Here is a 17081-nt window from a genome sequence, read left to right as displayed (position 1 = left end):
GAATTGGAAGACTTAATATTGTTAAAATGTCCATGTTACTCAAATCTATCTACAGATTCAATGTAATCCCTATCAAAATCCCAATGGCATTTTTTACAAAAATGGAAAAAAACACAATTCTAAAATTCATATGGTGCTACAAAAGACCGTGAATACTAGCCCAATCAGTCTTGAGAAGTAAGAACTAAGCTAAGAGCATCACTCTTATGATTTCAAAATATATTGCAAAGCTAGAGTAATCAAAACAGTGTGGCATTGGCATAAAGACAACACATAGACCAATGGAACAGAATAAAGAGCCCAGAAATAAACCCATGCAGATATGGTCACCTGATCTTCAACGAGGGTGCCAAAATACACAACGGGGAAAGGATAGTCTCTTTAATAAATGGTGTTGGAAATACGGGATATTCACATGCAAAAGAATGAAATTGGACCCTTACCTTACACCACACAAAAAAATGAACTCAAAATGGATTATACTTAGAAGACCAGAAAGTGTAAAACTCTTAGCAGAACACAAAGGCATTGAAAATTTATGTCCACACAAAAACCTGCACACAGCAGCTTTATTGATAATTGCCAAAACCAAGATGCCCTTAGCAGGTGAATGGATAAACTGTGGTACATACATACAATGGAATAGTATTCAGCACTGAGAAGAGATGAGCTATTAAGCCATCACAAGATGTGAAGGAAATTTAAAGGCCTATTACTGAGTGAAAGAAACTAATGTGAAAAGGCTGCAAACTATGATTCCAACTCCGTGACATTCTGGAAAAGATATGAAGACTGCCAAAAGGTCATGGGGAGTTGTGGGAGGAATGACTAGGCAGAGCACAGAGGAATTTTAGGGTAGTGAGAGTACTCTGAACGATAATGATGGACACATGTCTTTCGACATGTGTCCAACCCCAGAATGTACACCGCCAAGAGTGAACCAGAGTGTAAACTGTGGCCTTTGGATGATTATGTGTCAGTGTAGTTCACCGATCGTAACAGATGCACCACTCTGGTGAGGATATTGATTGGGGGGGGGGGGGCGGGAGGCCATGCATGTGGGGACAAAAGGTATGTGAGAAATCTCTGTACCCCCCATTTAATTTTGCTGTGAACCTAAAATTGCTCTGAAAAATATTGTCATTTTTTAAAGGACAAAGGAACAATAAAAAGCTCTTGGAAATTAAAGCTATCACACCTGAAATAAATATCCAGTAGAAGAGCTGGAAGACCAAGTTAAGGGTGCATTAGACCAAAAGCATAGACCAGTGGTCGCCAACTGGTGGTCCATGGACCACTGGTGGTCCGTGAGGTCTGAAAGGTTGGCGATTGTTGGCACAGACAATAAAAGAAAAAATGAGAGGGTTTGTCTAGGCCAGTGGTCGGCAAGCTGCGGCTCACGAGCCACATGTGGCTCTTTGGCCCCTTGAGTGTGGCTCTTCCACAAAATACCGACTTCTGCGCACAGGCCACAGAGTTTCAATTGCACTCTACGTGCGCGCCCACATGTGGTATTTTGTGGTATTTTGTGGTATTTTGTGGAAGAGCCACACTCAAGGGGCCAAACAGCCGCATGTGGCTCGAGAGTCGCAGTTTGCCGACCACGGGTAGGCAGTGCAACTTTCAGTCTGTAAGAGCTGGAAAAGAAGATCAAAATATTAAATTCCCAAAGAAGTAACAGCACATTTACCAGAACCCAAAAGCACGTCTCAGATGGAGACATCAAGCAGGACACCAAGGCAGATCATGGTTAAATTTGAGGAATTAGGACTAAAAAGAGGATATTAGGGCTTCCCAAGATTTCAAAATAAAAAAGCGAGGTCAAGGTCACATAAAACAGGAACCAGAAGGACTGGATCCTCTCAGTGGCCGCATTGGGAGTGGACAAGGATGGCTTGGTGACTCCAGCGTGCTAAGTGAGAAGTAATGAAGAGAAAATCCATGGTCTGGCTGAAGTTTATGGCGAACCTATGACACGCGAACTCATTTTTTTGGTTGATTTTTCTTTGTTAAATGGCATTTAAATATATAAAATGAATATCAAAGATATAAATCTTTGTTTTACTATGATTGCAAATATCAAAAAATTTCTATATGTGACATGGCACCAGAGTTAAGTTAGGGTTTTTCAAAATGCTGACACGCCGAGCTCAAAAGGTTCGCCATCACTGGGCTAAACCATCAACTGAAGGCAAGGGTCAAATAAGGAATTTTCGGACAGGCTAAACTCTTGAAAAACTTGAACAACATACCCCTTTCCAAGGAACTACAAGGGAACATGTTGAACACTTGAAGAATCTGGAGGATGCAGAACCCAGGAAGCCGGAGCTTGAACACAGGAATCTTGGGGAAATAGCTGTGCAAGCGCCTGAGGCCAGGGCAGTGGGGACAGGAGCGGAGGGTGTAGAGGCCCACACCCAGAGAGGCTTGTTGGGGCGGAGGAAGACTGGCTGGTGGGCATATAGGGCACACCAGCAACTTTATCTTTGGGAAAAGCAAAAAGTTGTACATCACAGAACCCTACTTGATTTAGCACAAAATATTTAGTCATCACAGTATAAACTCTAATGAACAAAATGTGGAAAGTAAATATATTGGGTGAGTGGGGAGGGGAAGGGAGAGCAGGCAGTGACTGCAGGGGTGTCAGGAATCTGGAAATCGCGTGTTCTCTGAATTGAAAATGCACTGTGCACAGAAAGTTCTTCATGAACTTTCTTGAGTTTCCCAACAGGCCAGCAATCAAGCCATTCATTCTCTTACAGACCAAACACTGGCTCAGCTTTCTGCTAACTGAACCACCACAGATCTGCATCATCCCTTTCTCTTCCCTGTGTCCTTGGGCTGCCTAAATTATCAGTTGGATGGATAGGAGCAATATGGTTTCACATCCGACCCTCAGGCAGGTAGCGTGCCCTTTCGCTGTGGCACCTGAATGCCACTTGGTTCAACGTGGATTCGCCCGGTGTCCCCGTTCCTCTGCTTTTCCCACACTATTCTTAGGGGTATTTTTCTCTGTGTAGGCAGCCAAGCCAAAATCACATGTAATAGAAGATAAGATTTAGCCTACTTCCTCTTTAGGTAATATTTTCATTTGCCATTTAAATGCAGATGTCGTACTTCTTAATGAGCCTCGGTAATGTCCTAATAGGAATACATTTAACATCGCAGCAAAATTCTGCAGAGCCACCCACTCAGGCTTGAGGTAGCTGCTGGCCTGGTGTCCGGTCGGTACGTGTCTCCGTGTCCAGGACCCCAGTGTTTCTGCACGTCTGCAAGGCCAGCGAGTGCCTTGTGGAAGAGTGCGTGTGGCTTCCCGTGGGCACCGTTGGTCATTCGTGGAGCTGCCCATCTTCCCAATGCGGCGGTAAGAGGGCACGGCCACCCTCTTCACTCATCTTTGGGTCCCTCAAGCACAAATAGATACATTTGTTGAATGAAATGATAGGAAGCTGAGATTCTGGATTGAAGAGGGGTATTTTTTAAAATTTTATTTTATTTCAAACAGCACTAAAAAATTACAGGAATGTTTAAGATAAAGCTAAGTAAAATGTGGTGTCAATTTAAGAGTAAACATTACCTGTGGATAGGGCAGAGTGTGCATGAGCAACATTTGAATGCCCACCACTTTTCACAAGCACTGGAGGCGGGGGGTGATGGTCACAGTCCAGGGTGCTGGTGTCAATAAGCCAAGGAAAAGCCAGCCACAGAAAACACATTGACAATCAACCAAGAACTCTACCACATCATAAACTGTTTGAGATCATCAGCGGTGACTTTATTTCATATAAAAGTTACACTGAAAGAAGAGGTTGAAAAGTCAAGTATACTTGATTTGCACATACTTGCCAAGTCTCACAGGATTCAACCATTTTGATAATTTATTGATAAACAAGATATACATATTAAAAGGCTCACACTGAAGCCCAATACACAAGTCCAACCCAGACAACAGATGTGCAAAAGAATATGCAAAACAATCTCAGGAAACTCTCCGGATGGGTGCCTGGCCCTGGGACAGTGACACAGCCCCCCGGAGCTCACAGTTTCTGCAGTGACTTGGTTCACTTCCACATCCCACAGCTTTGTTCACTGGCTACCACTGTGTCTCAAGTAGGTCCCTTTGTGGTTTTGCATCAGCAGTGGTAGAAACCCTGATTAGGAAAGGGTGCGGATCACTTCAAAACAGAAACAAAAACGGTTCACAGATGAACAGAAAGGCATGAGGACCAGGAGGGAGACACCAACTCTTCTCAGCGTGGGAGGCAGGCTCACAGAGACCCTCGGGCTGTCACAGACGCTTCCTCATGGGTCCCGCAGAACATGGACAGACCAGGCAAGTTTAAGGCGAGTCCCCACAGAGGGGAGCTGTTTGCTTTCTGGCATAATTTTAAGCTCTGCACCAAGGGTCCTTTTTTTTTTTTAATCACTGGTGACATGGGTAGAGAAATAAAAATGATTAAAAAAAAAAAGAAAGAAAGAAAAAGAAAAGAAAGAAAAACAAGCTGTTGCCATCCTGAATATTCTTTGCAAATGAGGGACAGAGTTTAGGGTTCATGGCCTGTGGTCCCTCACCTCAGTGATGCCAGTGGCCGACCCCTCAGTGTGTACCTGTTGCTGTGCCGGCCCCTCTTCCTACACGCCCACCACGCTGCACAGGTGAAGGCCGCCAGGGGACTTCACTCTTCTCTCACCGAGGTGCCGTTTATACACTGCTAATTTGGGCAGAACTGAAAAGTCAGTTCCGAGGCCCTCATGTGCTCACGATTTTTAAGATAAAATGAAAACAGGAGGGCAACAAAGGACCACACAGGAATGATTGTTCTTTGGATCAAGATATTCTCCAGTTTGCAATACATTCATAGTGAACCCACGGGAGGAGGATCCCGGGGCAGCTCTCCCCGCTTCCCTGAAACGTCGGTTTCTAAAAAATAGTTAGTTTGCTGCTCACGGCCGTTAAGTGTTACATCGCCTAAACAACACTGTCAATTTTAAAACACACATGCACGCGCGCATACACACGGACACAGACACGCACACAGACTTGCTGCAGGGTCAAGGAAGGCGCCTCCGGGCAGTGGGAGTGTACCTGGAGCCGCCTTCGTGTGCAATGCACAGATCTTCTGCAAATTCAGTGCGAATGACAGAGCTAATGGAGACCAAAACGTACTTCTACGTAAACGCCCCTCTGGACCAAGGGAGTGCACTAATGAATCGCAGGGTCAACAGGACTCCCTGCGACCACTCATCGGAGAATTCTTTCACTGGATTTCAAAGAATTTATCAATTCTTTTCTTCTTCGTGATTGAAAACAGCAGCTCAGTACACAGGGTTTAATAACCCATGTAATATCACACAGCTTCTCAGGAATGCAAAGTAGTCTTAACGAAGTCCTAACTGGAGGGACGAGAATGACATTTGGCTTCTCCATGTGGCCAGCTCCCTTCCGTTAGTTGTGCAGGTGAAAACACCTGCATCATCCAGTTCCTAGTTTGGAAAATCTGCCACCTGCGACTGTAAGTATATAAGATTCTGCTTGCTGCAAGCAACTGGTTTGTGTAGGTCCATTTGCCCTATTGGTCACAGATGAGTTGTTGATACCCTTTCAGACACCAAATAAATAATTTAAAGTCCATTCACAAGCTCCAGCAGGAGAGGCGTCTCAAACGGAGAACTCCGGGCCTCCTTTCCTGGGTCTCATTTGTAGTCGCCTAAATCGGAAGCCGACGAAGGGATTTATCCAGAGGAGGGAGGGAGGTCCCCCAAAGACAGACTTCATCCCCTCCCACCGCAGCCGCCGCTCCCAGGTCGGCTCCTCGCTTTTCAGTCTCTCGATCTCCTGGAAGCAGAAAGAAAAGCGTGTGGGTGGCAGTGCCAGGAAACCCCAACACAGCCAGGTTAGGCCGAGTGCTGAAAGCGTGGAATCACCACCAAACTGTCCTCTGCATCTGAGATCGAGGTGGAGGTGAAGTGTGGGCTCTCTTTCCCTGGCACCAGCCCCATGGCCTCCCTGAGCACAGCCAGGCTACAGCCGCCTGGCCAGGCCAACATCACACAGCCAGGCAGTGGCACCAGCGACGAGGACCGCTGAAGAGCCACAGTGGTGAGGAGGAGAGCTGGTCCTCCGGGCCCAGGGCAGCCTTTAATTCATTTACTACAAGTATTTACCGAGCGTCTGCTCTAGGCCTACAGTTCAAAGGCATGAAGGCGATCAATTCCTGCAACTCCCTCAGCTGCTCTAGGGCCTGGGTCTCCTAGAAACTGGGAACCTGCCTGGCTCTGTTGACTCTCAGGTCATACTGATCCCTGAATTATGCACTCACATAAGGACAGGAAGGACAAATACAGCGAGCCTGTCGGAGCTTATCGAGGCGGCCCAATTAATCTCCGAGTTAATAATACACACCCACCTGCTGTGGACATTAGAATTTCCCATTTACTCAAGCTCTCACCAAACCTTAAGCAAACACAGCCCAGGACGAAGCATACCGTTTCATCATTGCATATTGAGTGGATCTGGGTGCCGAACATAACTGCAGTGAAAGTGAAAAACAGGAGACCCTCAAGGCACAGGAAGATCAACAGGATTACAGTGATCGGAGGTGAAAAATCACTGCATTCTGCGAACGAGAGAAAGGATGTCATGAGTTTAGCACCCCGGACCCTCACAGTGGCAGCCCTGGGCCCGCTTCCAGGGAGAATGTGCTCATCCTCTAAGTAGGCACACTCATTGTTCACCAAGGGGCGGAGGAGGTCAGCCTTCCGAGTGAAAATTCACACCACCATTTCCGGTCAGCAGTTTCCAAAGATTCCATCATAACTGAGGATTCTATTAAGACTGTATCTGTGTATTAAAGTGCTTATTAAAGTGCAACAAAAGCCAGAGAAGAAGAGAGGCAGGTGTACCACGCACAGGAGTACACACAGGCCGCTCCTCCCCCGCCCCTGGGGCAGGACAACTGTACCTGCCTGGGTATCCAGGGCTGGACAGGCCCTGCCCACCTTCACCACAGTCATTTAGTCACGGGGAACACGCTGAACAGTGCCTAGCTGGCTAACCAGGTTTGGGGGAACAATACTAACTTCCCTCTAGTCTTCATTTCTGCAAAATACAATGAGACTATCTAATAGAAATTATCAATTGACTGAGGAAGAACAGTTATATAGAGAACTTCGTTATACTAGGAAAAAGGCAGTGTTAATACCTACCCATATTCTTTTCTTAAAAACAAAAAAACCAACTCCTCAAATAACAGCTAGGATTTCTTTCAAAACTGGAAAATCAGTTTTCCTTTAAAGTCTTTCCCTCATCACCCAGCAGCGTGACTCCAGGAAAGATGCACACGGCCTTACCTGTCCACTGCCCCCGGACGCAGGAAATGAACTGGAGTCCACAGAGAATCAGAGCGTGCACTGAAGACAGAGCTATGTACATCTGCAAAGATGGAAAACTGGTCACATGGTGAGCAATCACCTATTTCTAGGAGCAAAGGCCACTTAATCTGACGTGGACGCCTCCATTGCATTTGTCGATAAAATGAATGAGGGAAGGCATCAATCGAGTGGTGACATCTCCTACCCGAGAGCATGCTGGACCAAGTTATGTACTTTTATAGGAAAACACACAGTAGGGAATCATGTTCTAACTCCACAAGATCTTATTAAGAACTGTGTATCTGAGAGAACTAAATGCCAGTAAAACACCTAAAGCACCATAAGCAACATATATTTATCTGTCGGGTTACTTCCTTCCAATCACAGCACAGAATTATAATTTGAATCCAGAGAAAAGGTTGGAGGGAAACTGGTCTGAGGTTAGAATAAATTCACCAGCTCCAGGCAAGATTCTAGTTTAAGAATTTAAAACTCAATGTAAGTTACCACATAAATATTTCTACTCACAGTAAAGAGCACAAAAAATCTCTGATTCTTCTCTCCTACACAATTGTTCACCCACGGGCAGTGATGATCCATTTTCCGAATACATCTTTTGCAAATACTGAAAAGGAGAGGTTGGATTATTAGTGTTCCGTGCTCTGAGGGAACACAACCCCAAGCCATGCATCCAATACACAAAATTGTAATGCTGGTCAGAGGTCACTGAGGGGGACCGCCTGCCCTAGGGAGGGGCCAGGATACCTGCAGTGGTGGGCATTCGGGCTGCCCTAGGGGAGGGGCCAGGATACCTGCAGTGGTGGGCATTCGGGCTGCCCTAGGGGAGGGGCCGGGGCACCTGCAGTGGTGGGCATTCGGGCTGCCCTAGGGGAGGGGCCGGGGTACCTGCAGTGGTGGGTGTTCGGGCTGCCCTAGGGGAGGGGCCGGAGCACCTGCAGTGGTGGGCGCGCTTGGGCTGCCCTAGGGGAGGGGCCGGGGCACCTGCAGTGGTGGGCGTTCGGGCTGCCCTAGGGGAGGGGCCGGGGCACCTGCAGTGGTGGGCATTCGGGCTGCCCTAGGGGAGGGCCGGGGTACCTGCAGTGGTGGGGTGTTCGGCTGCCCTAGGGGAGGGGCGGAGCACCTGCAGTGGTGGGCGAGCTGGGCTGCCCTAGGGGGGGCCGGGGCACCTGCAGTGGTGGGCATTCGGGCTGCCCTAGGGGAGGGGCCGGGGCACCTGCAGTGGTGGGCATTCGGGCTGCCCTAGGGGAGGGGCCGGGGTACCTGCAGTGGTGGGCATTCGGGCTGCCCTAGGGGAGGGGCGGGGTACCTGCAGTGGTGGGCGTTCGGGCTGCCCTAGGGGAGGGGCCGGGTACCTGCAGTGGTGGGCATTCGGGCTGCCCTAGGGGAGGGGCCGGGTACCTGCAGTGGTGGGCGCGCTCAGGCTTGATGCAGCAGCACTTGGGGCACTTGTAGATCACTTCTCCAGGCTTCAGCTGCAAGCTCTCCATGTATTCTTTAGTAGCGTTTCCTCTGGGTACTGCTCCCTACAGTTTAATAAGAATGTTTGGTTAAGGAGAAGGAAAAGTTAAAAACAGACAATAAATGTAGGAATATATATCATGAAATAATTAGTTACCACTTAAAGCATATTAGTATGAAAGATTACTATTAGGCAGGACCAGAAGTTTTATTTTGCATGGAAAAAATATGTATTAAAATGAACTCAAAGTAAATACCTTATAATCCCTCGTAAACTGGTAAGTCACATGAGTTGTTGTTTTTTAAAATTCTTTATTGTTTAAAGTATTACACGAGTCTCCTTCCTCCCCCGCCCCGCCGCCCTTGACCTTTCCCCGGCTGCTCCCACCCCCCAGCACAGGCCCTCACCCCCCTACTGTCTGTGTCCATTGGTTATGCTCATATGCATGCATACAAGTGCTTTGGTTAATCTCTTACCCCCACACCCCGCCTTCCCTCATAGGTTGGACAGTCTGTTCGAGGCTTCTATGTCTCTGGTTCTATTTTTGTCATCAGTTATGTTGTTCATTATATTCCACAAGTGAGTGAGATCATGTGATATTTAGTCACAGGAGTTTTTCCTAGCTAGTGCAAGTTCCACAGAGCAAGGTTTGTGAAGCCACTCCAACTCAAGGGCAGCTGATGGTCACCATTTCCCTATCACCCACTTCTAATGGAGGGGAGGGCAGTGGCCTGATAACGCTGCCCAGTTTCCTATCAGCTGCCATAGGGAACACTGAACAAAGCAATCTCACAAAGGGCTTATCTTGTTGTTATATGTAATGCACTGTGTCTGCCAACCTAATCCACACTCACACTCACACCTGGAGATGGGGCCCTGAGTAACCGACCCCGCTCAGCGTCTCTGGCCAGGGGTCAGGAGCTGTAACAGTCAGTGCACACGCCCCACAAGTAGGGGAGCTGGGGAAAGATGAGCAACGGGGAAGCAATGGAAAGGCGTTAGGGAGAAGTGAACGAATGGCAAGAGGCAGAGCGCTGACGGCCAGGAGTTGTCTTCACAGAACCAGGTAGGCTGGAGGCCAGACACGGGGCAGTGGCCACCTGAGCATCAAGCACTGGCCCTGAGAGGCTGCAATAGGGAGACAGACAAATCTTGTTAGAACCCCAGCTTTGTGTGGGGTCTCATTTTCGGATGCGGATTTACTCCAGCTCTCCCAGGCGCTGGAGGGTTAATGAAAGAACACGTTTGGCAGGGCACCTGGAGCACTGGCTCCTCCAAGGGTGCCCTTCATCAGCAGTCGGCACGTCTTCTGAGAAGGCTGACGTTCATAAAAAAGGCTGGGCCCCGGCCGGTGTTGCCTTGATCTTTGGGCAGTGGAGAGATGTAATGGTATATATATTTTCAGAATGTATCAGAAAAAAGCCCTATATATATATTCTAGAGGCCCGATGCACGAAATTTGTGCACAGCTGCAGTCCCTAGGCCTGGCCAGTGATCGAAGCTCGAGCATCTGGCATGGAAAGGCAAGTCCCAGCTGACCTCTGGGCCCTGGGCAGCACCTGGGCCCCCAGTTCCCCGCACGCCACCCGTCTGTTTGAGTCATGGCATCTGAGTCCCCACGTGGAGATACAGTGAGCGCGGCCGGACGCTGCGGGTTGGGGCACAGTGTAGGCCCCTGGGCCACCCAGCGGCGCTGCATGGAAGCTGGGCAGGCAGCGCGCTCTCTCCAGGCCAGCCTTGCAGACTAGCTCCTGCGCAAACCCACAGGGAGCCCAACTCGACCCCTGTGGTCCTGGTGGCTGCAGCCCAGCTCATCCTGAAGAGGCCATGCAGATGTGGGATGGGCTCCTCACGAGCACCTGGCACCTGAGCACGGGGGGCTTCCCTGGCGTGCGAGCCCTGGCATCCCGGGGGTGGGTAGCAGGGGGAGTAAGAGCCAGCTCAGCGGACACCCCGCATTCTCACCACACCTCCGTCCCTGTCCCCATCCCCGCCATCCCCAGGTAGCTGGTGAGAGGTCGCAGCCCCCTGCCTGACACTGCGGGAGGTTGGTCGCTGCCATCCACCCTCAGTTCCCTGTCCCATCCTGGGGCCCGGTCCCAATCAGGTGATCAGGGTCAGCTGGCAACTGGTCGCTGTCTGTGGGGTGATTGGTTGAGGCCAGGGCCCCACCCAGCTCCCTCAGTGTCTGTGAGCCGGGCGGCAGCCCCATCCCCACCTCTGGTCGCCCTCTGCAGGGCAATAGATGGGGGCCAGGTCCCCCGCTGCTGCCACTCCTGGGTGCTGTCTGCAGGGGGATTGGGCCCCTGCTCACACTGCTTTGGCCTGGTGCCACCCGCTCACCTGCTCCACCATCCCACCACAGTCCCGCTCTCATTGTGGCCCATTGGGGCCAGCAGCGCCTCCACTGCCGCCTGCTGCCATGTTCCACACCGCCCCCTGGTGGTCAGCGCACGTCATAGTGAGCAGTCGAACTCCCAGTTGAGGGGACAATTGGCATATTAGGCTTTTATTATATAGGACTAGAGGCCCGGTGCACGACATTCGTGCACTGGGGCAGAGGGGAGGGTCCCTCAGCCTGGCCTGGGCCCTCTTGCAGTCTGGGACCCCTCGGGGGAAATCCGCCTGCCAGCTTAAGCCCAATTCCTAAACCAGAAGTCAGACATCCCTCTGACAGTCCAGGACTCTTGCAGTCCAGGACCCCTCGCTCCTAACCGCCCCGCCTGCAGCGGAGGTGGGAGAGGCTCCCGCCATCGCCATTGTGCTCACCAGTCATGAGCCCGGCTTCTGGCTGAGTGGCACTCCCCCTGTGGGAGCACACTGACCACCAGTTGGCAGCTCCTATGTTGACCGTCTGCCCCCTGGTGGTCAGTGCGTGTCATAGTGACTGGTCGTTCTGCCATTCAGTCAATTTGCATATTAAGGTTTTATTATATAGGATAATTTCCGAGAGAGGGAGAGATAGAAACATCAATGATGAAAGAAAATCACTGATTGGCTGTCTCCTGCATGGCCCCCACTGGGGATCAAGGCCTCAACTGGGCATGTACACCGACTGGGAATTGAACCGTGACCTCTAGGTTCATAGGCGGACACTCAACCACTGAGCCACACCAGCCAGCACATATCCTACTTCTTAGCCCCTCAGAGCCTGTGTTTCATGCAGAAATGCACATTTCTGGAGAAAGAGCCTCACTGAGCCACTGTGAACATCAGGCTAGTGCTGCAGTGATAAAGAAACACGAGGTGACGCAAGGGCAGTCCCTGGGGGACTGAGGAGGCAATGGGTAAGTGGACAGGAAGGGACTCTGCTGACCAGCAGGAGCAGCACTGGAGCGCCTTAAAGCTGGATGTGTAGGCTGGACCCTCAAGCCAGAGCCGAACCTCTGTAGGGTGAGGGCCAACATACAAGTTTGAAAAAGACTGAGGACCATCAGCTCCAAAGCCCCAGTAAGCCCAGTGTCACCAGCAGGAAGTAAGGCCTCCAGGAGGTGCTCTGGGGAAGTGGGACAGGAGGGTAAAATATGTGGGTAAAATATGCCCCACCCAGCCCTCTACTACAGTTGACTTCCCTTCAAGCACGGAGGGAAGTCAATTTCATCGTCTTAATATGGGGAAGCTGTTTTGGTCAAGGTCCTAGCATTTCCTAACACTCAATCTGTCTCCATAGGAAGATAACAAAAGTTAAGGGTTTAAACTCTTATTTTTGAAAATTAAAATCAGAATGCTGGGTGCAACATTTTACTTAATTTACATATCCCAATTTGGAGTCTTTTAAGTTTCCTCCACCAATCCAAGAGTCTTAATGTTGTTATCTACACTAATAAAAGAGAAAGATGCAAATTGACCATACCTTCGTGACACCCACCAGCCAATCAGGAGTGAGTATTAACCCAACAAAGATGGTGGGTTAATTTGCATATGCAGGCACGGAGCGGTGACGACGCAGGCTTTCTGCACCGCCCCTGGCCGCTCCGGGCCTCTGGGTAGTGTAGGAAGGAGGAAAGGCAGCTCCAGGCCAGAACGAAGGCAGAAAGGCGGTTCTGGGCTGGAGCGAAGGTGGGAAGGTGGCTCCAGCAGGAGCGAAGGCGGCGCCGGCAGCCAGGGGAAGGAAGGCCCATTCTTGCACGAATTTTCGTGCTTCAGGCCTCTGGTCTACACTAATAAAAGACAAACATGCAAATTGACCGTACCTTCACTATGCCTTAAGCCACTAGCCCACCAGCCAATCAGAGCAGCTATATGCAAATTAACCCCACCAAGATGGCAGCCGGCAGCCACGGAGCTGGAGCGAGCAGGAGGCTTGGTTGCCCCAATGATGGAGGAAGCCAACTTCCTGCCTGCCGTGGCCAGCTCTGAGCTCCACTCAAAGCAACAAAGTTTCAATTATAGAAGCTAAATAAACCCCAGATACCTGCTTTCAGCCGGCCGTGGCCATGGAGCTGGAGAAAGCAGGAGGCTTCCCTCCCGCCCACCCTCGCCGGCTCTGAGCTGCTCTCAAGGCTACAAAGTTTCAATTATAGAAGGTAAATAAATCCCAGAATAAAAAAAAAAAAAGAAAAAAAGGAGAGGCTGGGAGCTTCTGTTGCCAGGGGGCTTGGTCAGCCTGAAAACGGCCCTCAGCCCCTCACATAGACTGGCTAGGCACCCCAGTGGGGACCCCCACCCTGAAGGGGGTGTGACCAGCCTGCAAACACCCATCAGCCCCTCACCCAGGCTGGCCAGGCACCCCAGTGGGACCCCCACCCTGATCCGGGACACCCTTCAGGGCAAACCAGCCGGTCCCCACCCATGCACCAGGCCTCTATCCGATATAATAAAAGGGTAATATACAAACTGACCCTAACAGCAGAACGACTGGGAATGACTGGTCACTATGACACACACTGACCACCAGGGGGCAGATGCTCAATACAGGAGCTGCCCCTTGGTGGTCAGTGCGCTCCCACAGGAGGAGCTCTGCTCAGCCACAAGCCAGGCTGATGGCTGCCAGTACAGCGGTGGTGGTGGGAGCCTCTCCCGCCTCCTCAGCAGCGCTAAGGATGTCCAACTGCAGCTTAGGCCTGCTCCCCGCTGGCAAGTGGACATCCCCCGAGGGCTGCCAGGCTGCCAGAGGGATGTCTGACTGCCAGCTTGGGCCCGATCCCCAGGGAATGGGCCTAAGCCAGAAGGTGGACACCCTCCGAGGGGTCCCAGACTGCAAGAGGGCATAGGCCGGGCTGAGGGACCCCCTCCCCCCAGAGTGCACAAATTTTTGTGCACCGGGCCTCTAGTGATTTTATAAAATACCATGTTGTATACCTTCTCCTGGTGATAGTTCAGCATCACACATTTCCATCAGAGGAAATGGACCACATTTAAAACTCCAGCCACCTTAACTTTTATGAGACACACATGTACTTTTCCATAGGAAAAACAAATGTGGTAAATACCCTTCTGAAAAGCAGAATATGACCCTTTTTTTTTAGGAAATTACTTATGATTTCTTAGTGAAGAAAGCTATGTATCTCTTGAGGGTAGACAAACAGTCGTTGCGAGAAACTGGTGACTGGAGACTCCCTCGAGGTGTGCAGGCATTTGCTGGCTCCAGACATTCCGTTTGGCTGCTCAGAACCCTGGGCAGCCAATGAAGCTCCTTAAGGCCCGGTCTCCTCAGGACTTGGAGATGATTTCCGTGAGGCCCTGCAGCAATGGCCTACACGTGGATGCTGAGTCTTTTGAGGTGAGCTTTTGCAGACCAGACACCAGTAGAGGAGCTGGCCTGTGCTCGGCTCGCACCACCAGCAGATGCTGCATTCACAATCCACTCCAGTGTCCCTTTGTCCGGTTGGCCGTTCAACCAATCAAAGTGTAATATGCTAATGATATGCTAAGGCCACTCAACCACTCGCTATGACATGCACTGACCACCAGGGGGGCAGTCGACCGGTTGACCAGTTGCTATCATGTGCACTGACCACGAGGGGGCAGACGCTCCGATTAGTAGGTTAGCTTGCAGCTGGGGTCCAGCCGATCAGGACTGAGCAAGACCGGCCGGACACGCCCTGGAGCCCTCCCGCCATCCTTCCCCGGCTGGCCAACATCCCACGTCCCTCCCCAGCCCCAATCGTGCACCGGTAGGGTCCCTCAGCCTGGCCTACACCCCCTCGCAATCCAGGACCCCTCAGGGGATTTCAGAGAGTTGGTTTCAGCCTGATCCTGCAGGCCAGGCTGAGGGACCCCACTGGTGCACAAATTCATGCACCAACCCTCTATTAAACATATCCTCAGGTGAGGATTAAAAAAAAAAAATCCCAAGGAAATAAGCAAGAAGGAACCACAGAGATCAAGAGATATAAGAGATAGGTCCACCAATCGCAAAGTACAGAACCCATTTGGATCCTTATTCAAACAAGAAGAATGTAAAAGAACTGAGACCACTGAGGAAATGTGAGCTGTAACTGGAGAGGTAGGGAGAAATTAATCAGTAGCTCCACATGAGCTATGGGCATTGAAGCTATGCTTTATAAAGAAGAGCCCTTACTTTTTAAAGATACACACAAATATTTACAAACAGTTTTATAGTCTGAGATTTACTTCCAAATACTCTGGGGAGGGGAAGAGAGGGAGTTAGGTGAGGGTATGGCTGAACAAGACTAACCATGGGGTTCATTACACTATTTTCTCTCTATCTGTGTAAGTGTGAAATATCCTATCTAATAAAAAAGAAACATGGTAATTGGCGTACGACCGCTACCCTTCCCATTGGCTAATCAGCGAGATATGCAAATTAACTGCCAGCTGAAATGGCGGCTGGCAGCCAGGCAGCTTGAAACTAACATGAGGCTTGCTTGCTTCAGTGACGGAGGACTCCAATGTTCCCCGCCTGCCTTGCCGGCCTCTGAGCCTGCAGTTTAAGAAACATTGTAACAAATATAGAAGCTAAACAAAACCCCAGAAACCAGCTTTTAGCTGGCTGGGATCTCAGAGCTGGAGTTGATACAGAGTTTGGATTTTAGAACCTAAACAAACCAGATACCTTCTTTCAGCAGCAGAGGCCTCAGAGCTGGAGCCAGAGCTAAAGCTGGCCCAGAATAAAAAAGAAAAAAGAAAAAAAGGAGCAGTTGGGAGCTTCAGTCCCAGCCTGAAAACAGCCCTCAGCCCCTCACCCAGACTGGCCAGGCACCCCAGTGGGGACCCCTACCCTAATCCAGGACACCCTTCAGGGCAAACCAGCCAGCCCCCACCCATGCACCAGGCCTCTATTCTATATAGTAAAAGGGTAATATGCCTCCCAGAACCGGGATCAGCGGAGCCGCAAGGCCTCCTGGCACCAGGATCAGCGTGACAGGGGGCAGCGCCCCAACCCCCTGATTGGCCCTGCTCTGTGCATGACAGGGGGTGGCACAGCAACCTCCCCATCGACCCTGCCTTGAGTGTGACAGGGGGCAGTGCCCCAACCCCCCAATCAGCCCTACCCTGAGCGTGACTGAGGGTGGCATCACAACCTCCCAATCTGCCCTGCTCTGTGCATGACAGGGGGTGGCGCCCCAACTCCCCAATCGGCCCTGCTCTGAGCCTGACCAGGGGCTGCACCTAGGGATTAGGCCTGCCCTCTGCCATCCGGGAGCAGGCCTAAGCCAGCAGGGTGTTATCTCCCGAGGGGTCCCAGACTGTGAGAGGGCACGGGCCGGGCTGAGGGACCCCCCCTCCCCCCTGAGTGCACAAATTTTTGTGCACCGGGCCTCTAGTCTATAATAATAAAAGCGTAATATGCTAATTAGACCGGACATCCTTCAGGTGACCTTCTGGAAGAAGTCGGGGTTGCAAGGGAAACCTGGGTCCTGGGTGCCAGAGGGAAGCCGGTGCTGGCAGCTGGGGGAAGGAAGGCCTACTCTTGCACAGATTTCGTGCTTTGGGCCTCTAGTCTATAAATAAGAATTTAACATGAAGCAGGGGCTTTGGAGACAGACAAATCTTGTTCGAATCCCAGCTTTGTGTGGGGTCTCATTTTTGGATGTTGGTCTCATTTACTCCACCTCTCCCAGGTGCTGGAGGGTTAATGAAAGAACATCTTTGGCAACACCTGGCACAGGACCAACGCTCCTCCAAGGGTGCCCTTCATCGGCACTCAGCAAACGTCTGCTAAGAAGGCTGGTGTTCATAAAAAGAGGCTGGGCCCTGGCTGGTGTGCGCAGAGTATGGCCTGTGTACCAAAGGGTTGCAGGTTAGATTCCTGGTCAAGGGCATG

The 17081-nt window shown here is 50.7% G+C and overlaps 1 protein-coding gene across 5 annotated transcripts in view; it reads right to left on the bottom strand.

The window, feature by feature from the left end:
• Window positions 1-3748: 3748 nt before the first annotated feature.
• The window catches only part of ZDHHC7 (zinc finger DHHC-type palmitoyltransferase 7), a 34305-nt gene continuing 20972 nt past the window's right edge, over window positions 3749-17081 (bottom strand). For 4 of the 5 annotated variants that reach the window (XM_036346087.1, XM_036346088.1, XM_036346090.1 and 1 more), the window contains exons 4-8: window positions 8791-8915; window positions 7900-7996; window positions 7351-7432; window positions 6487-6617; window positions 3749-5836 (exon numbers count right to left, since the gene is read on the bottom strand). In XM_036346087.1, the coding sequence (XP_036201980.1) occupies window positions 5660-5836; window positions 6487-6617; window positions 7351-7432; window positions 7900-7996; window positions 8791-8915 (612 nt within the window). In that variant the 3' untranslated portion in view covers window positions 3749-5659. The remainder of the gene's footprint in view (window positions 5837-6486; window positions 6618-7350; window positions 7433-7899; window positions 7997-8790; window positions 8916-17081) is intronic. The other variant, XR_004973626.1, reaches the window with a different exon arrangement.

Source organism: Myotis myotis, unplaced genomic scaffold (genome assembly GCF_014108235.1).
Source record: "Myotis myotis isolate mMyoMyo1 unplaced genomic scaffold, mMyoMyo1.p scaffold_m19_p_19, whole genome shotgun sequence".
In the NCBI taxonomy this organism is placed as follows: domain Eukaryota; kingdom Metazoa; phylum Chordata; class Mammalia; order Chiroptera; family Vespertilionidae; genus Myotis; species Myotis myotis.
The sequence above is the reverse complement of the archived record's forward strand: the minus strand, read 5'-3'. Positions and strand labels throughout refer to the sequence as shown.